General features: G+C 41.6%; 1 protein-coding gene across 3 annotated transcripts in view; it reads left to right on the top strand.

Annotated features, from left to right (window-relative positions):
• MKX (mohawk homeobox) overlaps window positions 1–18,269 on the top strand; it is a 50,955-nt gene extending 32,686 nt beyond the window's left edge. Inside the window, exons 7-8 of one of the 3 annotated variants that reach the window (XM_030971159.1) lie at window positions 15,264–15,297; window positions 15,410–18,269. In XM_030971159.1, coding sequence (XP_030827019.1) covers window positions 15,264–15,297; window positions 15,410–15,596 — 221 coding nt within the window. In that variant the 3' untranslated portion in view covers window positions 15,597–18,269. Of the gene's footprint in view, window positions 1–15,241; window positions 15,298–15,409 lie in introns of all 3 variants that reach the window. The other 2 variants (XM_030971158.1, XM_030971160.1) reach the window with 2 other exon arrangements.
• Window positions 18,270–24,021: the final 5,752 nt, after the last annotated feature.

Genomic DNA, 24,021 nt, shown 5'->3' on the forward strand with positions numbered 1-24,021 from the left:
CTCAGAGAGGCTTTGGAGAGAATTCAAATAGGAGTCCTGATCAAAAATTTGTCTTTCAGTAATTACAGCAAGTGAGTGTCATCCATGGCCAATATCTGTGTTTCAAGGCGGTTCTTTCAAAGGTTTTTTTTTTTTTCCATTTTAAATGCTGTATAGAAACCAGCTTACATACCAAACTCAGGAGTAGGACATGTGCACAGAGTTGTGGCCAGGGGAAACTTTCACAATGTCTTTGTCCTTCATATTCACAAGTCATTCTTCCCAATCTGCCTCTTTGGCATGCAGTAATTATCAATTTCTACCCAGTTCTTACAGAACAAGGGTTTAAAGCCAGCAACTGAACATGCACTGCTCCTTGTATTTGATGGTTGCTGCCATGTGACTTTGGCTTTGCAAGCCAAGTGCCATCCCAACAGGTAGTCCTGGATGTTTTTTGAAAGAACTCCTCTTGCTTCAGTTTTCTCTTCCCTTATCATAGCAAAGAAAAATGAGGATCCAGTTGGAAACGGGGAGGAAGTGGAAAAAGACAGATGTGACAGAAAAGATGACAACACAATTGAAAAGCAATTTTGATTGAGAATTGTAATCACTGGGTATGGCTGAACATTCCTCTATTTTGTTCTCTCTACTGAAATGAGGATTTTACAAATAAAGCAGAGAGTGTTGTTCCCAGGTCTATCTGAGCAATGTGGCATCTTAATGTTAACCAAAATAATATGGAAAAGTCCTTAATGCCAGGTTTTTACACACTTTGTTGTTTCTTCTGGCAGCTCCTCCTTGGGGTCTAAGGGTGTGGATACTCTCAGTGTCAGTGTCCTGGTTTGTATTCTGGAATCTCTGCTTCTCCACAGAGGCTAATGAGTCTTAATAAAACAAAAATAAAGGAATGGAGCAGGTGTCATCTAAGCCCCAAAGTGGGCCTCTGGGTGTTTGAAGGGTGCAAGGCAAGCACTAATTGCAAAGCTTAGGAGCATTCAGGCAGAACTCACCTTGTGTTATAACAGCCTGAGGCAGCCAGCTGTGTTGGAGGTGTGAGAGGAAGGGTGGGTGTCTGCAGATGGGGCTGTGGGTGGTCAGCAGCCCTCAGGTTGCTTTGGGCAGCTCTCAGGATGCTCCTACCTTGTGGGAACCCAGGACATCCCTCTGGCTGTCCAGGACAGCCAAGACCCCTGCCAGGGGGCTCAGAAGCCCTGGCACAGAGCCCAAAACACCTGTGGTTTTGATTATGACCCATGGAGCAAATTACCAACCTTACATGAAGATCAGCAAGCCACAACAGTTTAGGTAGAAGAATAGTGAATTTGTCACGGGGTGAAAAAGTAGATTTTGGGGTTTCTAGAATGGGGGTTCAGGAAGGCAAGATGGAGGAATCTGAGTGTGTCCAGCCTTTCTCCTTCTTCTTCTTGGCCTCCATCTTCTGCTGTGATGTTGGCGCTTTTGGATTGGTTTAGAGTAGAAGCTCACTGTCTAACATAGGTGATAGGTGTTGGAAAGTAATTGTAAATATTGTACACATAGTTTTTAGTATAAAGACATAACACTGCCCCGGGGGCAGGCAGAGTGCCTCTGACTGTCTTCCTGAGTGGACCTCGGCAGGACAGGAGAAATAATTTTATAGATAAGGAGCAACAAACAACCTTGAGACCAAGAGCTGAAGAGCTCTGACTCCTTCTTCAAGCGCTGGGCTGGGAAAAGAGACTTTCTTACATTTCCTGTGGTCACTCTGACCAGCGAGAGATCCCGGCACTACCTGAGACAGCAGTTGCCTAGGATGTGCTATCCAGAGAGAATTTTTTAAAAGATTTGCTGAACCTGGAGTCGCAGTTGGGGTTGATGGTGTCTGCCAGCACTAGCCAAGACCTGCCTACGAGCTGAGTGAGCCACTGCCAGGGCTGCTGGAGGGGCTGGTTTTGCCAACACCTCTCTAGTTTGTTTGTCTGAAGTAACAAGTAGGTGCCACCCAGCTAGGCTGGATTTTGTGCATCCTGATGAACCCATACTATCAAATACAGCATTTTCTAGTGGTGCAAGGTCTGTTTGTCCTTTGTTGCAGAAGGACAGTGGGCAGGAATTCAGGCACTGTCCACACATGGGATTTGCTCTGTCTGCTTTGCAGAGCCCCATAAACTTCACAGACTGTGATGTATAGGCAATTGTTCTATGGGAAAGCTTTGGCTCGCAGGCAAAAATAAAAAGTTCTTGCAAAATTAAAGAAAAAGCCTTTCTTGTTATAAAAGTGGAAACAGAAGTACTACTAATAATAGCAGCAAGTTAATTAAAAAACATGAAACAGTTCACAGAGCTTAAAGAGTTTGTGTTGTAGCTGCCTGGCTTGCATGGCTGCTGAGTCCTCCTCTTATCCTCTGTTCAAAAGCTTAAAGCCTAGGGTTGAACTGTGTTGGAGGGATCAAAGGATCTCACTTTCTTTTACCACAGTTATTTCCTAAAAAATATAAATGATCTTTATGTCTGGAGCCATGGCTTCGTGTCTCGTTGATATACTTTATAGAAGTAGAAATTCAGGATCTTAATTCTTAAAAAGGCAGGTGAGAATGCAAGGCTATCTGTGCAAATATACGATTGTTGCAGATGCTGCTTACCCTTAGGAAAACATCTAAGTAGATCAGGGAAGACACATTAAAAAATTCCGTAAGTGTGAATTACGCTGAGATAAAGTTAATTTAATTGCTCCTTTAATTGCTCCTTGAAAAAGTTCACAGTGATTTCCAACTGCATCTGTGTAAGGAATTGTGCTCTATGAATGCTGGTATTTTCTAAATTTTTATTCACGTATCTGTAGCTCAGTTTCCCATTGCAAACCTTGTTGGGTGAAGGGTTTTTAGGGGTTTTTTTGTTGTTGTTTTTATTTATGGTAACATGAAGAAAGACCAATTATTTATAATGCTAATAAAGCTTCTGAGCTGGTTTTGATTTATAGAGCTTCCAAATTAACCAAAATTTATATTTTTGAAGTATATCAGTTGATTTAACTATAAATACCATATGGCTTTACCATAAATATGTATGTGTGTTTTAATTCTGATGTGGCAGACTGTTGCAGGAGAGAATTCCCTGGCAGAAGTCTCCTGGCTTCCAGAAAAACACATATGAGCTAATGTAAAACAAATACACAGGAAATATGACATTATCACCTTCTGCAACTGTCTTACATATTTTTGAAGCACATTATGTCTGCACCAATCTGATATTTTTAAACAATATTCACCCTATTTTGAGGAAAAATGTTACAAGGGCTGCTTTAGATAGCATTGTCTTTTATCTTGCAAGCTGACAGCCAGCAATTCAGTTAGGGTTTAGAGGAAGCTATTGGCTTGAACTGCTTTTAGATCCCATTCACTGGTCAATCTGTTGGTGCCTTTTTGGGAGAAGTATGTTCAATACCTATGGATAATATATTTTTCCTGTGGTAATAATACGCTGTCCATCAATAACTCATAACTGTATTACGAAATTTTATTAATTAATTTATTACAAAATAATTTTATAGTATGAAGGGAATTGATTACTTTTTATCACTCATTATTTAAAAGATATGTATTTTTACTGTCACAGTTATTAGTAATACTATTTTAGTCCAGTGCCTATTTAGGTACAGTGGCTAGTGTAGCTTTTTCAGGTGAGAACTGTTTGCAGTGATGTCAGAACATCTTTTTACAGCCTGAGCATATTGCCCGTAGTTCAAGCTCTCTGTTTGAAAGCAAATCTGTTTGCTGTGAAATGCCGCGGCTTGGGGTCCTCCCCAGCTTAGCAATTGCGTCTTCGCGAGCAGCTCTTCCTGAGCTGAATGGCGAAGGCTGTGAATGCGCCTCGTTGTTATGCAGCGTGTCCTGCAGGAGAGGAGCAGATCGGAGCTGCTCTCTGCAGCACCACGGAGGCTCTGGAAGCCAGGCAGTTGTGCTGTACCAAGAGGAGCAGGCAGCATCTCTGGTCGGGGTGAGCTGTAAGCGCTGTCTGTCTGCAGTTTGCTGCCGTGCAGGTCCATTATCGCGCTGCTGTCTCGGCTCGCTGCTCTCTGCCGCGTGGATGGGCGCTCCGTGCCTGCTGCTGCTGCTCATTGACTCGGCCTGGGGTCCAGGGTGCGGGAAATCTGAACCCAGTCCCTGTCCTGTTATCAGTGACGGTGCTTCCCTGCTGAAGGTTTCTTGAAAATCGCTGTCTCCAAAAGCAGCGGTGTGGTGTGTGTGTTGAATAACAAACCCCTTCACATTCAGGCTCTTCAGGTTTGGGAACAGAGCCAACATTCTTGAAGAATGATTTAGTGGCCAATAAACATCTGCAAGGTCTGTAAGGCTGTCAGAAGCAGTAACATTGAAAGTGAAGATCATATCAGTAGCAATTCCCCTGTCCTGACAAGGCATTCAGTGCAAATATTTGTTCAGTCATCCTCGCTCTCATTGCTGTTATCACAGACGGTTCCATACATTTTGCCAGAGAAGCAATTTCACCTTCTTCCACAAAGCTGTTCACATCCAAGGCCTCTGCAATGTTAAGTACTGGTCTACTACTGTTTCAGGACCTCCCACACGTGCTCCTTCAGAGTGCAGGAACCTCATCTGTCATGGGCAAAGGCTCTGCTATGAAGGGCGCTTACAGATTCCAGTTAGTGAGCATCTGCAGTGTTAAAGTTTAGCTGCTCCTTGAGAATTCAAGCCTAGTGTGGCTGATTTATTCCACTGCACCAATATCCATGACAGCCCAGAGAGGCTTTGAGCTCTTCTTAGTATGATTCTTCTGCAGGGTTACTGGAATTGCACTGCATTAGGACACAAACCATTTTAAACACGAGATGATGTTTAGAGTACAGAAGGAGGTGTTTCTGCTTCTTCAAAAGCTCTTGGCAAATAGGCACATCTTCCTGAATAACTCTGGGCATGATGTTCTGCTCCAAGAGCCTTCTGCCTTTTAGTGCACTGGCTCTCGCTCACTCAGTGAATAGGAAAACTGAAAACACAGCCCTTCTTGATAGGCCCCCCAATTTACTAGAATCTCTGAGGGCCTGTTTAAAAGGTGCTTGGGAATATTTAGGTTTGGGAAGAAATCCTGTAATGGAAATAATACAGTGCAAGTTGTGGTGAGCAAGAGCATGAAGACTGCAATAGCTTCACAAGGGAAAGCAGAGGAAACAAAACTGAGGAGCTGACTCAAAATAATGCTGTCAAACACTGAAATCACTTTTGTCCAACTGGAGATGAGAATAATCCACAGGCAGCTCCTACCCCTGCAGCTCACTCAGCACTTTCTTTCTGCTCATTATTCTGTATATGGTCAGGGAGGTGTGTGACTTCAGCTTTCTGTGTATGTTGCTGATATTCCTTGGGATGCTGAATAAAGGGGTTCCCATCACATTTTGAGCTAGATGAGGAAAGAGATACTTTTCTGACATATATGACCTGGTCTAGTTTGAAAGATGCCTCAAAACCTATTTTACATGCTCACTGGCTGCTCACTGCTGGTTCTGTACCACCAAAGCCACAGCATGAATGTAGCTGAGCCCCTCTGAGGACGGGATGATTTCATGATGTGCTGTTCAGTGCCACTCGATACATCCTATCTGGCCCTTTTCAAAGTTTAATAAGGGTGTTTTCATAAGACATCTGTTGGATTTCACGAATGGATAAGTAAGGCACCAAATAATTACAATTTAAAGTAATTTTAGCTGCATAAGACCTTGAGGATGCTCATGGTTTCATGGTTTTTTATGCATGCAAAGTAACGCTTTTGTTAACCTCATTTGCACCTGTGGGTGCTCAGCCATGCTGAAGTTGAAAGCCTATGGTCTCAAGACAGAGAATGTACTCTCAGACCAGAGAATGTACTCTCAGACCAGGCAATGTAGCACCTGTGAAAAGGTCACTTAGAATGACTTACTGAGCCCCACACAAACCTGTAGCACAAGCAGAGAGACTGTCAGTCCCTAACATGATGTACTCAATGTGTTAAGTCCATCTGACTGTCTCCTCTCTTCTTGTGTCCTCTTCCTGCAACAGCCTTGGAGCTGCTGTGTCATGGCACCAAGGCTGTGCAGGGAAAGGTGTCACTGACTGCTGCAGGTTCAGCCCTGGCAGAGCTCTCATGTGCCTTCAGGAAGTGGTGACTACAGAAAATACCATGTGTGATTGTACTGCTCTATCTCATAGTATGCTAAGTGTCAAGGCAGAATGCTTAGCCATTCCCATTTCTATGCAAACATAATGTAGAAGCAGATACAGGTAGGTATATATTTGGAAATATCTATATCTCCTTGGAGATATAAACAATCTTAAATTTCACATGTAATCCCTGGATTTACAGGATCTGTTGTGCAACAGTTGTCTGGGTTACCGTGAGCCTCTTTTGCAGCTTACAGTCATTTTTATAGCTGTTTGATTGCTGGAGCCCTGCTGATGCAGTTTTCTTACAAGCTCCTTGAATTTGTAAGCTTATGGTCTCACAGCACAGTAGGTTTGGGACACTACTGAGGTGTCTGGGGTTTAGTATTTGCACACGTGTCAGCGGTAGTTTATGTGGATATTAGGAAAAGGTTCTTCGCCCAAAGGGTGGCTGGGCACTGGAGCAGCTCTCCAAAGAAGCAGTCACAGCACCAAGGCTGCTGAAGTTCCAGAGGCATTTGGACAATGCTCTCAGGCTCATGGTGTAATTCTTGGAGCTGTCTGTGCAGGGCCAGGAGCTGGATTTCAATGATCCTTGTGGGTCCAGCTCAGGATATTCCATGATTCTGTGGTAAGTATTGTGCACATTTCAGTACCCCATGCAGTGGGTGGAAGAAGCTGTGTTTAAAGAGACCATATTTGTAATTTCTTTATCTTACAGGCAAGTGAAAGGAACTGAATTTTGTCTCAGATACTCACCCATTCTTTACTCCATGCTTCTGGCTAAACAGACCATGGAAATCAGTTCTGACATTCACTGAGAAGTTCCTCCACTTGCCTGAAAGTACAGCACCTTGTAATTTAAATTGTCTTTGTACAGTATGTGCTTGGCTCCCAGGAGCAGGAGAGGAGCTGGCTCCTGCAAGCAGGGCTGCAGGAATGGGTGGCACGTTCCTCTAAATTCTGCAAGAAGCTTCTGAAAATATCCTGTGTGTATGCATTCATATCATAACATTACACTGCATATATAGGGTCTGCTCCCAAACCCACAGCCAATTAGCATAACAAAATCAGATTTTACTGCTGTCGTGTCAGCCTAGGGTTGAAATACGGCTTTGAAACCCTCCCTTTCACCCTGCTTTTTTAATGAAAAACAATCGTGCTGGAGTGTAATAGTGCTTACCCTGGCTGCATTTGACTTTAGCTTTTTATTTTTAAAGCCTTATTTTAGTCTTTAAGAGCTCCCAATTAAAATCTTTAAATCCAGAATGAAAGACTGAACGTGCCTGCCTGCACAAGAGCAACTTTCCTGGGTGGGAGAAGGATATTTTTGTATTAAAAATAAAGAAAGTTTACATAGTGGTATGTTTTCTTCCTTTATATTCCTTACTCCTATTTTTCCTGGTGAATCTTCATTTGCCATTTTGTCATTTTCTTCTTTTTTTTTTTGTATCATCTAGTCTTTCCTTTATTTCTTTTTTTCTCTTCCTCTTCTCCTTTTTCCTTTTTATTTCACCTCCCCCTTACCTGCTGCCTAATGTGGTTTTCAATGTTAGCCCCTAATGGTTTGCAACAGAAGGGCAAACCACTTCACCTGATGAGTCAGCACAGCACGTGTTGTAAATCCCTTCCCAAATAACACACACACACACACACACACACACACACACACACACACACAAGAAGCCTAGGTCAGATGTTCCTTTATGCGTTGTGAAATGCATGTGGGAGACTATCACCAAGGAATCTGACAACATTGCACGACTCAATGAGGAACATGCCAACTCAATGAGAAAAAAAATTATTTCAGTCAGCTTTGCAGCAAACTTGTAAAGAAAATAAAACCGTATAACCATCATTTTGTTAACAGCTCACCTCAACACTCGCAACCCCAGCTCCTATTATAGGCTCTGCTAAGGTCTGGCTAAGAAAACAAGACTCCCACAGTGCCCTGAATCTCACCAAGGAGAACACATTGTCACTGGTCAGTGGAGATCTGGAGTCAGCTGTGACAGCCTGAACAATGAAGTGATTTACACCAGTTTTTTATCCATTTTGCTAACTCATAAATTCTTACATTCATGTGCATAATTCAAGACTCTAAGGCCATTTGCACCAAGCCTTCTATTATGTGGGGCTTTCAGTGCACTTAAAAATGCAAATATTAATATAGACTTGCAAACTCAGTTCTCTTTTATTATTTATAAAATACACCTATCACAGTCTCTGTGGGCATGTACACTCATTTTATAAAAATCACATGTATTAAAATGTAATTAGATGCCTACTCCCACTGCAGCAGGCTCCAGGCTGCACAATGTAAAAAAGTCTTTGGATGATCAGATATTCACCAAAAAACTTGATTGTTAGCAGTCCTTCACAGTTAAAGCTTATATGTGAAGTTTGATGCAAGAAACAAATTGCAAGGAAGTATTTTCGCAGAAAAGGTTTAGTCTAGGGTATGATGGAAAAGGGATGTTTCTAACATTGGCAAGATTCACCATATGGATCTTAATAGAAGATGTCAGACCAGGGCTACAGCTGTCCCTGGGAAAAGACCCACTGGGTGAGCAGGGAAAAATATTCACTCCAGTGGTTACTGTGAACATAAATTGTCATTATGCAGTTTGTTCATCTGAAAGGACATAACAGCTGCTGACAGGTCAGTTGTTATACTTGGTGTCCCTGGGAAGCCAAAGGAGTGAGGTAACAGGGTTGTGAGGGTGACTTCATTACAAGCTGCTCTGTAACCTCCTCCTGGAAGAAAGAGAGCAGTGGTAAAATAAAGCTTTGCTGAAAAGGAGCTTTCTCTAGAGCCTGGGCCCAGAGCTCATTCCTGCAGGTTTCTAACAGCTTTCCTCCTCCCACCCAGCTGAAGGACATGGCAATAAATCTTTGTCAGTAGAAATCCAGTACACCCCTGAGATGGGACCAGCTGTGATTGGTATCCTGCCCTCTCCCAGGTCACACTGCCATGCTGTGTATGCAGCCACAAGTCACCTGAAACTCCAGCAGGGACTCTCATTCCTCCACCTAAAGGTTCTGCTGCATGAGCGCTGCCAGCCCCAGCCAGATGGTTTCACACAGACCTTCCCAGCCCAGAACCTGCTTTGAGGCAGGAGGGGACTCAAAAGGGACAACACTGAAGGGATCCCATGTGGAGGTGGCCTGGGGTCTGCAGGAGATCAGATGCCAGGGCGTGTTTGGGGAATATTTCTGTAGGAGACTGCGGTTTGGAGTCTCTTCCAGCATGAGCTTTCCTGTCTGCACTTCTTCATAATTCATCCTTAATAGGTCTACTGTCCCTGACGAAACTGGGAGGATGGTGCAAAAGGAAAAGGGTTTTAGGAGTTTCAGTGCTGGGTGGGATGAGCCCTGTCTGTGTGTGGAAAGGCTGTGGTAGTGTGGGTCTCTGGCTGAGCAGTTATCCATGTTTACAGGCTCATTTGTCTGTTTGCATTAGGCTCAAAATGGGAGGCTGCAAGTGTAAATATGGGATGGCCAGTTCCTTCTTCCTCCAATTCTAGCTGGAGAAGCTGAGGTTTTCTTGTTTTTCAAAACATGCTGTAGTTTTTGCACCGAGATTAAATGACATTTTTTATAAGAGCCCTGGCCTGCTGCTTTGGGCTGCAGTTTCCCCTCCCTTGCATTGCTGAGCAGCCTGGGCTAAGCCATGTTCCCTCCCCAGATGTGGGTGAATATTAGTGGTGTTGTGTGGTTCACAGTTTACTTTGGGATCCTTCAGGGGTAAAGGAGCTGTGTCAATGCAGAAGAGCACACGAGTATTAACTCAAATTAACCCAACTTTGTTCTTGGGGAAACGGAGATCTGAAAGTCTTATGTGCCCTGAAATTGTGGTTTGGAAAATACTGGGATCAAGGTGTGTGTGAATATGTGACCTACAGAAATACTTCACTAATTTACTCACACATGTAATGTTCATTTTTCTTTCAGCTGCCCCAGTTTATTTCCTGTTTCTCCTTCTTTTTCCTCTTCTTGCTTGTTTTGAAAATGCTGGTCAACACATGTTAAGCCAGAGTCTCCAAAACCAACAAAAGAAAGTTCAGGAGAGGCAGTGAGAGAAACAACTGAATAGTGTTGCCAATTTTAAAATGAAGATAAGTTATACAGGACCTTTTATTGAACCAACAAATGTTTTATAGTGTTCACCATTTGAGGCCAGCAGTTCTTTTTTTCCCCCCTCTATTTTAAGCTAGAAGATGTGTAATTCACCAGGAATCTGTACATGTTTAAGTAGCTTCAAAAAATACGACGGTCATGTGAGACTGACCTACTGTGCCTTGACTTCTATGTCCATTTTTTCCCCACTACATAATGTTCTGTACCCTTCCATCTCTGTCTCATTCCCTCATTCACACATTCTTTCCCCTGTTGGTTTCAAGCCATCTTTGCTTTGTCAGTGTTACCTGATAACACAAAGCCGGGTTTGAGCCAGTTGTTGTGGCTCAGCTGGATAGCAGGGTGAGTGGGGGGGCAATGTGAGACTGCTTGGTGCTGCCTAAGGGCTCAGTCCTGCCTTCCCTGTTCCCAACAGGGCCTTGGGGTGTACTTCATCACTGCACACATGCAGTGCTTAGTTTAGAATTCTCAAATCCAAATGATAAAATCTAACTGTAATTAACATTATTTAGCACACCCCTGAAGTCGTCCAAATACATAAAAAAATATTAGTCTGGATGCAGTGAACAGTAAGGGTCTGAGTTTTCTGAAATGTTTGAATGTGCTGCAAGCTCCATGTCACCAGAGAGCTTTTGTGCATAGTAAATTGGAGGTATGTGATGCTATTCTGCTATTCTGCAGTTTAACCTTGGGCTTCATTTTCTTTGGCTAGTCCTTTCTGATAGCAGAAGAACAAAGGAAAACATTTTAAATATAAGAGAAATCCTGGAAAATTCTGTTCTTAAATGCTTTTGAAATAGTCAAAATATTGCCTAGGCAGTATTTTGACTTTGGACTTCTGAGTCTCATTTACATCTCTGCTAAAATGGGACAGCAGGATACCTTGCAAGAGAGTTGTCAGGATCAGGGAGTTAATATTTATGAAGAAATTTTATGGTAAAAAAAAAAAAGATGCCATGTGTATTATTAATAATTATGTGAGTCCTGAAAAATACCATGCTGTATCACAAAGCTGCTATTGTCTGGTGTCTACACTCTTGGCACTATGCCCTACAGTAAACTGTATACTGAAAACTCATACTAATGGAAAGGTATACAGAATTCCTTTGGTAGGTGATTTATAGTGACTTCCTATTACAAACAAGAGGGAACAAATATCCTGCCTTGCTGGTTTCTTTGGGTGGATGTTGAGAGCAGAATGAGACATTCTTGGCCAGGCAAAAACGGTTCTCTGGATGCTTACAGAATGAAGCACCAGAAAGTGAGGTATAAATGACAAGTCCTAATTTTAAATGATTAAGTTTCTATTTTCACAGTGTTTAAAACTTTCTGGCTACAGAGCAATGACCACTGTTTTAAGTGATTTCCAAACCTGTGGCAAAAAGGTATTTCTGAGGTTTAATATTAAGTAGATTTATTATAGAATCTCAATATATGTTGAAAGCCTACCAATATCCTTTGACAAGAAGCATAATCCTTTCTGAGATGCTACAAAACACCTTCAGCAGCAGCTTCTTCTGGTTTCAATTACTAAATATGCTATTGAGCACTACTGTTGTTTGTTTAGGAAAATTATTTGTGCTGGCCAGTTGTATGCTGTTAAAATGTATTTATGTCTGTGTGTAGTAGGGTAAACATATTCTTTTAACCTATCAAATGAGCCTTGGGAACGGTGTGGAATACAATAATTCGTCAGTGCTGGCTTTCCCAGGAGTCACTTGACACACTGATCTAAGCTTGACCAGTCTGTAGGGGTTTAGATTTGTGTGACAGCTTGCCTTGATCTGACTGTTGAGAGAGCCTCACTCTTTAGGAAGAGACCACCAAAGGTGCATGAGGTTCAAGGTAACCACAGTGCTTGGAGAGAACAGCTCTGGTGCAACTTTGGTACCTCAAGGTTGGTAAAGTGCTGCTTCTCATGTTGTAGAGAGAGGGTCATGAGTGGAGTGCCCATCAGCATTTGCTCTGGGGTGAGTCCTCAGCTGAGGCTGCTTGGTGAGATTCAGGATGCTCCATTGTTTTTCCATTCCTTTCATCACCATTTCCAGAGAGGTTACCCAGCCCCAGTGACATTTCCTAATTGCCTGAGAGATGAAATCTAGGGATGTGTTGTGTGATGGTCAAGCAAATGAACACTTTCCATTTTGAGAGTGCAGTTCTTTGATTATTTTCATGGAGCAATCTCACCAAAATATTACTTTTACAGTTGAAATATACTTTGCAATTCTTGTGAAGGTACCTCAAGTATTAAAAGCTTCAATTATCAAAATCTTTAATTAGTTGTTGGAGGCAGAGCAGATAGATTACAAAAGATGAAGAAAAAGCAAAATATTGGGTAAGACTCACCATTTTGCAGTTCTTTTATATGATTGATAACATTTTGTCATCTATGTTCTTTCTCTGGGGAGTGAAGAGCCAGACATGACCAGCCTGCATTTGTTCCAGGCTGAGCTAAGCCATTAAGGCTGTAGTTATACTAGCAGTGTCTAATGTCTCTATATAAAAATAGATATGAATCATTGATATACTGAGTAGCCAAAGGAGAGATATGGTCCTCCCCCATCCAGCTCTCAGCATATCCACATGGGTGATAATGCTGTCCAAAGGACAAAGTGTGAGGAAGGGGCCACAGAGCAGGACTCAGGGATTTGGCTTTGCAGCAGCACGCAGGGATATTGGGCTGCAGTGTTGAATAGAATGGCTGAATCCACTTGTTGGGGAACACCTCTGTTCTTTATGAATGGAGTCCAGACAAAAAAAGATACAAATTATTGTGACTTAGATGGCACTTTCATGACATGTGAAGTGAACCCCACTTTTGCTTTGAGTCACATTAAGTTGGTTTGACTGGCAAGATGTCAAGGAGAACATAAGGAAAGGTCTTTGTCTCTCTCACTGAGGTTATCCCCAACCGAAAAAAAAAAAAAGTAATACATGTTTCCTTTGCTAAAAGCTGTTCAGACACAAGGGAGCTGCTTGGATGCTGTGGTAGTGCAAACTGGCATATGCTGTCAGAGGTTTGGTATAGCAGAAAAGGACTTTTGGCAAGAAAAAGAGGGCCTGTTCTTTGAAATTATGGATTTTCAGACTTCATTGTACTAACATGTTTCAAGAGCAGTTATTAGCCAGAGCTTTGCAAATTACCAGTGATGGTTTTATTTTAACCCAGTTTTGAGTTTCTTTGACATAAATTATTTGCTTAAAAAACCCATAAAATCTGAACAGAATAAGAAAATATGTGTGATTCAGGAAAAATCTTCAACAAAGTTAAAGAATGGGCAGCTCTTTCCTCCTGGATTTTATTTTTTAGTTTTGCTTATATATACCATGGGCAAGATGCTTTCTTTGAAAGCTGGCTAAACACCAGTATAAAATATTTGCAAATACTCCTTCAAATAAACGCTGGAATTGGAATGTGTGTCACCATTCACACCTACTTCCCTCAGAAGTTTGTACAAGCAATTTTTTTGTTCATAGGAAATATTTTCCAACAGCAAAAGAAATGGACAGATGCTTGAGAGAGGTGTATTTATATCCAGGTTTGCTCTGGCAGTGATGTTCTCTATTACTTGCCATTTCCATTTCTATACCTACTGATCTGTTCAGTCCCAAACGTCATCTTGAAAATTGTCTCTAATTAGAAAAAACAATGAAGCAGGGCTGAGGAATTCTTCATAGCCAAGTACAGTGTGAAGGAGGAGACTTTTTGTGTAATCCAGTACCTCTTTATGGATCAAATGTTCCTTTTATCCTTGGTTCCTTCCTCTGCATAGGCTGGTCTTACCCTTCTTGAATCCCATTCAAGCATTGTTCTAGGAAATATTAAGAGATACTGATTTAAGCCATGCACTTTTGGAACAAAGCTTAAATCTTGGTCACCTGGGAACATTTATTTATAAAGCTATTTTTCAAAAGGATGGATGCCTGCTGGATCAAACAGGCAAACAGCTGATCTCTGAAATTGCAGCTGGTCTCCCTGTGACTCTTTAGTGGGACTGTGGTTTCCAGCAGTCACCTCCAAGTACTGGGCAGTGCAGCTGAGCTGAATTATTGGCTGTAGGAGACAATGGGCTGCTGGCTGTGGTGGGCAAGGTTGCTCCTAAGGGAAGGGCTACCAAGGGTTATTCCACTGGAAGCTCTGTTTAAAGACAAGATCAACTTTTAATTAATAATCTGATGGAAATCTAGCAGTAAGGCTGATTTTATTTGGGAATCTGGCCTCACAAAGATGTACATTACTTTTTGAGATTGATGTTGTGTTTAGAGGTTTTTTGGGTCTTGTAGCCATTAGTGTTCATGCCATTGCTGTTTCTTTGGTTTGACCTGTTTTCCATAGGAATTGCAGTTGGGCATCGGCTTCTTGCTCCTCTATAATGTATTTCTGTGTCAGGATAGCAAACCCACTGAATAAAGCTTATACATTTCTGTAAATATTTCTGGCTTCTCTGGGACGTGAGGACTTAGTGAATGAACAAATGTGACTCTTGATGAGGAAGTGTAGTTTACGCCTGTGATGCAATTTCATCTCTGAGGGCTGTTGACCAGGTGTGCTTGTTACTTGTGTCCCTCTCAGCTGCCTCTGTGGCTGAGGCACTGCCTGGGCAAGAGGAGCATTGAAACACACACACACTCAAGTGTGCATGGTGAGAGTCCTATTTTTAGTGCATACTAGAAGGCATTCACTGAAAGGCAGTGAAGCTGATTTTTATTTTTAGATTTTGCAATTCCTTATGTCCTTGGTATTCAAAACATAAATATGTTTTGAAGAACTCCTCTATTGCCCTGCAAAATGTGGGTCAACCTTCAGGAACAATTACACCTTCAGTGTTGCTTTCTCCAGGAAGATGCCTGCATGAAGCTGGTCCTTTTTGTGTGTCAAAGCAAAGATTTTCTTTTAGATCTGGTAGCAAATTTGGAATAAATCTTGGGTTATTTTTCAATATGCCTATTCCCTGAACATGCTTGTTTTTAAAACTATTAAAATAAAATAGATTTTTCTTTTCCTGTTTTCAGAAAATCTGGAGAATGGACCAAATAAGTGTGAAAGGTGAGTAAGGGACTTCACAGTTTTCCAAAACTGTTGTTGCTATTACAGTTTTCCTGATACCATGTAGCTATGTAAGATGTGTGTGTAAATATTTATTATTGCTTGAATCCAGTGCAGCTAACAGAAGGGGACCCAGCAAAGACGAGACGTACTGGAAGGAGATCAACGCAGCTATGGCCCTAACGAACCTTGCCCAGGGGAAGGACAAACTGCAGGGAACTACCAGCTGCATCATTCAGAAATCATCACATATATCAGAAGTAAAGACTGTTAAAGTGCCATTAGTTCAGCAGTTTTAAGGGATGGGTCCTCTTTCTTTTTCACATCAAACAGACAATTCCCTCACAGGATTTGTTTTCAGCAAAATCCGGTTCACAGACAGGGGGAAAATGTGGAAAATAGGTCCCCTTTTACAGAATGGTCAGTTAAAAAAATTAAGGTCCCTTCTGACTCAGATGTTTTCATTGTATTAAATGAAATGTTCAACTGCTTCTATAAAAGGCATGTAAATTATAAAAATCCTGTTTTTATCAAAACATTAACTTATTTTATGTTAATCAAAGTGCGCATAAGATGTTTGCATTGCTATTACAGTAAGTGCCTTGCTTTGAAAAAATAAGCTATAACGTGGGCATAGTACAACAGTGGTATGCCTCAAAATGACAATGCCATAATGCTTAAACTTTGTATATTATTCCAAGTGGGCTTAAGCAGCCGAGGGCTAAACACATTACTGCTGAAGGCCCTGGAGAGTTGTGCTTATTTGACTTGTACAAATTGATGAGTCTTAATGAAATTGTTACATCATTCTCACTCTCTTTTTTTTAATCAACAGTGTTATAAAAATTGTACAGTACGTTTTGTCAAAGTGACGATAAGGTTGTTATGCATGTTTCTTACCTGTATATGCAGTATATTAAAATACCAAAACCATTCCTTTGAAAAGTGCAATACTCTAGAACACACAAATTTAGGAAATAAGTTAATTGTTCAGATTATTTTGAACTTATACATATGCTGTGTTGCTCATTAAAGATTTCTAGTTGAGAAGGTTTTAGTCAGACTAGTTGTAAATTCAAGTTGAATTTCTATAATTTTAAAGCTTTACTAGTGACTTACTGAAGTTTTGATAGAAGTAAAATTGGTTTCTTCTTGTACAAAACTAAAACTATAGTGCCATTCAGAAATGTTTCCATGGTGGAACTTATTACTTTAATGTGGTTTAAACATTTTTATTTTGTATGTACTGCATAAATGAGGACAGTTGATTGACATTTCACATTTCACTAAGAAAAGCCTATAATATAAACTATCAAAGCCCAAACAAGAATCACAGAAGGAACTGTAACATTGAAAAATCTCGGCATTTAAGGCAGGAGGGTTTTAAGAAGATACTAAACCATGTATTAAATGTCATGTCTCTAAAATTGACTGCTATTGAGTGTAATGACTGTCATAAAACCAGGTTTATTTTTAAATTTTATCTGGAGGTGTATAGGTTATTCTTAAGTCATATAACAATAGTCTAATGAGGTTTACAGTGCTTGAATAAACAGTGGCAAAGCCAAAACCAATTTATACAGAATCTGTTACAGAAAACTGGAAAAGAGCTGATTGTTGCTAGGATTTGGATTTTTTCCTGTGGGTATCCTGTCAGGGTTTTTTCCAACTTATCCCTTTCCTTGCTTCTCTTTCTGGTGAGCCATCAATGAACAAGACAAGACTTCAGTTCTGCTCCTGCTGAGTTTAATGGCAGAACTCCCACATCAATGGAAGCAGGACTATGCTAATGATGTAACTAACTTGCAAATAGAGGCTGTTTCAGTTGCACTAAAATAGTCAAGACACATTGCAAATATCAGCCTTGGTGTGACTTCTTAGGAAACTTCTTGATGTAACATAACGTTGTTGGTTTTATTTAGTGTACAATGAAAATTATTTGATATGAAAATATTTTGTACATATATATTTTTACTTTGTTTTCTAAATTGCTGATTTGCATTGACTTAAAGTGCCAAGCAAGAAATGTATGTTGTGACTGTATGAACAGTTGAAGTATGTTTTACTGACTTGCATCATTATATGTCTAAGATTCCATTACATTAATTTTTAATACTTTACTGGATTTTGGCATAATAATGTGAGTTTATAACTAATAGCAGAGAGTTAATACTTCACTTTTGTTCATACTATTATAAGTTATTCTGGTATTAAATATTTTGTGACAATAAATTCATGGTTTTGACAAACTCTTCTGTTAGGAATAGTCAGTGTTTTTGTCTGTATAAACAACAAAATTTGTCACATATATAAAGGGTACTTCTGGGGACTCCTCTGAAGTAAAACTGGAGAAGGCAAGCCATTGTATAAACAACTTGTTAATGGTTCTCTTTTCCAATGATCAAAGCACAAGAATAATCTGTAAAACACATCAAGTGGGTTTTAAATTTAAGAAATACTTGGCCTAATTTCTTGTTACTGTTTCCTTTAATTTATTTTTTTTTCTACTGCTGCTTTAGAGTTTTCTGAAAACACAAATTCTGATGAATTATGTGTGTCTTTTTTAAATAACGAAAGTCATGATCAGTGCTGAGCCAACAGCTAATGAAAACTCAGTAATTATTTATGATATTGGAAAAACAAACATTATTACTATTGCTCTTCTTTGTTTCAACATATGTAACCATTTTAGTAAAATAAATAACTGCAAACAACATCTTGCTGGTTTGAATTAAATATTCATTTATCTGTCCTTAGGCATTTGCATTTCTGGTTTCCTGTAATAGTCAGGGTTTCCCTGTACTGGGACACAAGCCTGTGATGGGCAAGGACAAAACAGAAAAGTTGTTCTGATCCATATACCTCATGCTACGTAGTTGTGTGAAGTAGTTTAGCTCATACCCAATGAAAATGACTGCAGCAAGGTTTGAGTAATGACTGTTAATGACAACGTGGCATGATGCTGATAAATCCTCAACATGAGAGGAGTGCAGTGGGAGGCTGTAGCTACTCACTGACCTGAGTCCCTGGAGAAGGTCCATCAGTTGGGAAAAACTTTGGTCATTTACGATTTTTTAGAAGCACATTTGCCTACATTACCCTGCGTGGATGTTTGGCTGGGGAATCAGATGGAGAAGGAGGATGAAGTCAGCCCATCCAGGAGCTCAGTGCTCATAGTAGAGAGCCCAGTGCAAGTGATCTTTTGTGCCTTGGCAAAGCTGCTCCCCTTGTGTGGGAGGGGTGATAGCTCGAGTTTGGTGGGCAGTCAGCACTTTCAGGTTTTATGTCCTACTGATTTGTGATAAAAATGTACTTCTGCAACACCTCTGGCCACCCAACATGTCAGTGGAGATCTGGATATTCAGCTGATACGTGAGTTCCTGAGGGAGTATGTACAGCCTGACTTTTGCTGTTGGGAATGTGTAAAAACACCCACATCTTAATGATGCTGAGCTACTTGGCACCTACTTTGTACCCGAGTCTGACATGAAGACACCAACTCAATCTGCTCCCACCTACTCTGTCACATCATTTGCCAGAGCTGAGCACTCCAAACTCTTATAAACCACTGAGTAAGGGGAGCTCCAATTTTCAATTCAGTAGTTAGAATATTTCTTGGGCTCAGGATTGCAGATTCTCCTAGCACCACACAACTGCTGCAGCCACTGAGCTATAGTTCTCACTTTGTAACCTCATATCCTCCAGTGGTGACCTAATGCATAAATACTTATGCCAGGTGAAGCATTCCACAAGGGAGACTGAGACCAAGTCCCAGGCTAACACATTTTGAGGACGTTTGATAACTTGGTGCCTTATATTTTAACTTGGAGTTTGGCAAAGGACAGCAGCTAGACCTGGATACCCACACACTAGGGCGTGAAGTGGCCACTGTACTGTGAGCCAGAAGGAGAAGATGGGGCAGGAGGTTGATAACATGTCTGTGCTGTGAAAGGAAGAATGGATTTAGCTTTGGCTATGGGAAATGCTATGCAGCCTTAAACCCCTTTCTTCATCATTTCTTTACTCAGAGAGATTTTCATTGTATTCCCTGGCTTTGATGAATTATATTTTTTATCTACCTAAATTATCCATCAGTGGAGATCAACAACACCAAATGTGAGCTGCTATTACAGGAAGCAGATTTGGTTATAAAAATAATCATGAGCTTCTGGAATTCACTGTATTTTTAATGCTCAAAAAGTCCTTTTTATCCTGTGTGTCACCCCCAGCAATAGGAGACAGTTTAGGAATTGTTCTGCATTAGTCAAAAGAGGCCCTGCACCAGGGAAAGGCCTTGGTGACTGCTCTGGGGGATGCTCTGAAATGCCAGGGAACTGCCTTCTCTCCCTAATTCACCACAATGAGTGAATGAGGAATCACTGGCATGAGGAATCCCTCAGGGCCAGTCAGGGAGCATGCCAGTGGGGCACAATTCACCCTGCCTACTAAGGCACTGCCAAGTAGTGGGACAGCAGCCACCAAGCTTGGATCCTCCTTCAGGAATCTTTCCAGAGTCATTCAGGTTCCATCATGCCTCTGTATCTTTCAGTCTCGTGGAAGTCCTGGGCCATAGTCCTCACATGGCTTCTAGGGGCCGGAGGAGATGGCTTTATCTGCTGGTGAGCTCCCTGTGTGGGGTTGGAGAGTAAATGATGAGTGTTTAGTCACCCAACTTTCCAATTTGCAGAAAGGCTTCCATAAATTGACCTCCACCAGGGCTATACAAGTCTTATGCATAATTTCTGCATTCAGAAGAACACTGAGGACCTTGGATTAGCCTTGGCTGAGCCGTGATCCTGGTATTGCCAGGAGATAAAAACAGAAAATCAAAGCTTGCCACTGCTCCTGGCATTGCTTCAGACGTCCGCTTGCTGTGTGGCCAAGGGAAGGGTGCAGCTGTTTCTATCATATTTGACTTTCACAGAATCATGGAATAAACTAAGTTGGAAGGGACCCACAAGGATCAAATCCAGATCCCATCCCTGCACAGCACCATTCTCTAGAATCACACCATGTGCCCAAAAGCATTGTCCAATCACCTCTTGAGCTCTGTCAGACTTCACGCTGTGACCACATGACTGTGTTGTCTTTCAGGTATTTTTCAGTACCTTCCAGAATAATCTCCATAACTTCACCAGGCACTAAAGTGGGACTGACAGGCCTGTAGTTTCTGGAGTCCTTCTTGCTCTTCTTGAAAATTGGCATAATGTTCACCATTTTCCAATCAGCTGGGCCCTCTCCAGATTCCCAGGACTGCTCAAAAACCATCATGAGTGGTTTTGCAATGACACCAGACAGCTCTTTGAAGACTCTTGAATGATTCCCATCAGATCCCATAGATTTGTAGGGATCCAGCTGGGGAGGAAAATCCTGCACAGTTCCTGGGTTGAATGGAAACTGATCGTTCTCACAATCAGGGTCCTCCAGCTCAGGGCACTGAGACCCTCTTGATCCATCATCCGTGTTGAAGATAGAGACAAAGAATGCATTAAATACCTTTGCCGTGTCTATGTCCCTCCCTCTTCGTGAACGTCTTCATCCTATAATGGTCCAAAGTTGTTTTTGCACTGCCTATTACCACTAACATACTTGTAAAAAAATCTTTTTAGTGTCTCCCACATTTCTGGCCAAATTCAGTGATTTTCTCACACAAACAAACTTTTCTTGCTGTGAAACCCCATGTTCTGCTATGGAACCCTCAACAAAAGTGTGCTTCCATTCAGTCCTTGGTGTGAGCACGCTTTCTTAAACCTGAGCCTGGTACTTGCAGGAATATAGAGCCTGGACTTGGCACAGACTGAGAATACCAGAACCTCCAGCGTTCCACTACCAGCTCTGAAGTCCGGTTGGTACTGATTCAATGGTCACAGTGACAGCTTTAAGCATGACAACCCCCTGTTCTCATTCCTGTGCTACTATGAACGATCTGTGAGACTCTTGGAAGATTAGAAAGAACCTCAAAGGGTTTCAGGCTCCTAACCTAACAAATTGAAACACTTCTGAAGTTCTGAGGGCCAAGTCATGTTTCCATGGCCAAGTGCAGGCAGTTGCATGCCTATTCTGAGCCAGCTGGACAGAAACTTGGGTAGCCAAGTTTGGCATCAAGCCTGAGCTGCTCTACCAAGATCCCCCAAAGAGCATGAACTGGACTTAGTATGGTGTGAATATGTCTGTGCAGCTTTGGGGTCATTGATTGTTCTATGTCTTATTCACATTATCCACAAATTTCTCTGTGCTTTGGTGCAGTATTTCAAAGAGGACAATAATAGAGCTTTGTGTGGCTGAGCTGATGTTTGTAGGAGGACCTTGGTAGTTGGAAGCTGCTCTGGTGACATCCCTGCCCATCCTAGTTAGGCAGGGCAGGAAAGAAAGGTGAAGCATGATGCAAAGGGCTGAATTGCCTGAGAGCACTGCACTGACACACTGCAAGGGAGGCTACAGGAATCCAGCCGTGATGCCAGTTCATGTTTTACAAGCTGATTTGCAAGTGCCAGGGTGTGCTTGATTCTCATTAGCAGCAGAATTGAGACCCAAACCCACAGCTTTCACAGTGCTGGGTTGCTGAGCCAGTGTTTAGGTTTGGGCCCCATCTTGAAACTCCTCTTGTTTAACAAGAAGGGAGGTGGTTGGCTAAAATACAAGTACCTTGAGGGGGGAAAAAAATGAAGAGAAAAAAAAAAAGAAGAAGTGGAAAAGAGACATTAATGCCTAATGCAACAGAAAAAAAAACCACCAAACCTCCTTAATGTTGCTGTTATGTCAGCTTGGGTTATTGGCAGTGGAAGTGGTTATTGGCAGCGGAAGTTAGACCTGGCTCAAGGCTAATATAACTTGTGCACCTGACGTTTTAAAAGGAGCTGAGATCTGGTTTCTTTATGGATGGGCTTTTTTCATTCTTGGTATTGGTCCTTTCTCCAGATTTCCTTAACTTTCCTTTCAGCCTGCTTTGGGCTTAATTGTCCTTCTATCTTTCCTCCTGCCTGAAAAGTCTCCTGTTTCATGCAGACAGCAATGGGATCCTTCACACCAAGGCTCGTTCTTCTGGCTTTGCAGTTTCTAGGGCCATATAGAACGATACATGATACAACAAGCTGGTGCTCCATTGCAAAGTTTGGTATCTCCCTTCTCACAGTCCCGGGCCAATGAACATATGAAGCCTCAGGAGTGTGCAATAGAGGCTCTTCAACCAACAAGCTCACCATCTATCACTTCACTCCTAACTACTACTACTTTTGGCTATCTTAACTCCCAAAAGGACTGTCAATTTAACCATAACTACCTAAGAACTGCCAAGTCTCATTTTATGAGCTGCTTTTGAGAGTTTAGCTATTTAAGGCTGATTTTAAACAATTTTTATTGGTACTTCGTGGCATGTGCCTGATTTACAGTGCTGTAAATAACCACAAATTAGGGACATTTCTTTCTTTACAGTAAAGGCACATTATCTTGAGCATAAGAAAGATAGTTTGTTGGTAAAGAACTGGAGTGCAGGCCCTTTCCTGCCACAGACTCTCTGTGTGAGTCCAGGTAAGCCTTATCTTGAGTTTGGTCCAGGCAGACAAGCTGACTCTTCCCTGGGGATGCTGTAAACACCAGGGAATGTCTTGAGATGTCCCTCAATGCTGTGATAGGAGACAGCAATGCTGTTTTGGAAGTGACACACTCAGTTTGATGCACTTAAGGAACTGTGGCTTTTGGATGTTAAGTGTAATTTAAAATTTCATCTCAGTCTCATGTCCCAGTGCAGGGATCACCTTCTGCAGCACTTCCATCTCTTCACTGACTGCAGCAGGAGACTGGGCTACTGAGACCAGATGTCCAAATCTGACACAGCTAAAGTTGGGGAAGACAAACCACACTCTCAAGAAACAAGACATTGGGACCCACACCACAAAGACTCTTATTGGGCCCAGGCCACCACTACTGACCTTCCTATACAATATCAGCTGAGGAGCACACTGAAGCACATGGATAACCGCATCCTAGGAAGTCTGAAATGTGTCTTTAAGAAAGACTTCTTGCTGCCCAAGAATTCGTGGATGTACAAGTTCAGGTGTAACATAAGATGTTTCCTTTAGGACTGTCCCTGTGACTTGGGAATGTTCAGCAGAGCAGTCTGATTTTCCTCATATTAACTGGTGCCGGGAGGAGAATCTTCACTCTAAAGGGTTTAAAGCTCTGGTTTTGCACCTTTTAAAGTATTTTTCTCCCAGGTCTGAGATCTGGAGAATGTGCTCATAAGAATCAGAGGAAATAGAGAACTCAGGCAGCACGAGATAACCCTGCTGTGATTTTGGGAAAGGACGTAGACACCACACTGGGGTCTTCAGTGCCATCACTGCACTGCACAAATGGGCTCCTTTTCAACAGTAAATTCCCTATTCATGTTTGTTGCCTTCACATACAGAGAAAAAAAATCTATTCATAGGGAAGAGTGAGAGTGTACAACTGAAGTACATGGCTAAATGCTCGGGGGCAGCACTTAAAATGTTAATCTTAACTTTGGGAATCTTGTGAAATGGCCACAAAATATGTGGCCGGATTTTAAAATGTTCCAAGTACTCAGTGGCAGCCAGTGTAGTCATGAAAAATGGTCAGCAGAATTTCAGCTAAATCTTTGTGGATTAAATACCAGGTCAGCAAATTGGAAACATTTTGTGGAACAAGACAACTGTGTTTAATTTCTTTGGATTTCTTTCAAGAAAGCTTGGAGATGATGAATCC

Source organism: Camarhynchus parvulus, chromosome 2 (assembly GCF_901933205.1).
Source record: "Camarhynchus parvulus chromosome 2, STF_HiC, whole genome shotgun sequence".
NCBI classification, from domain to species: domain Eukaryota; kingdom Metazoa; phylum Chordata; class Aves; order Passeriformes; family Thraupidae; genus Camarhynchus; species Camarhynchus parvulus.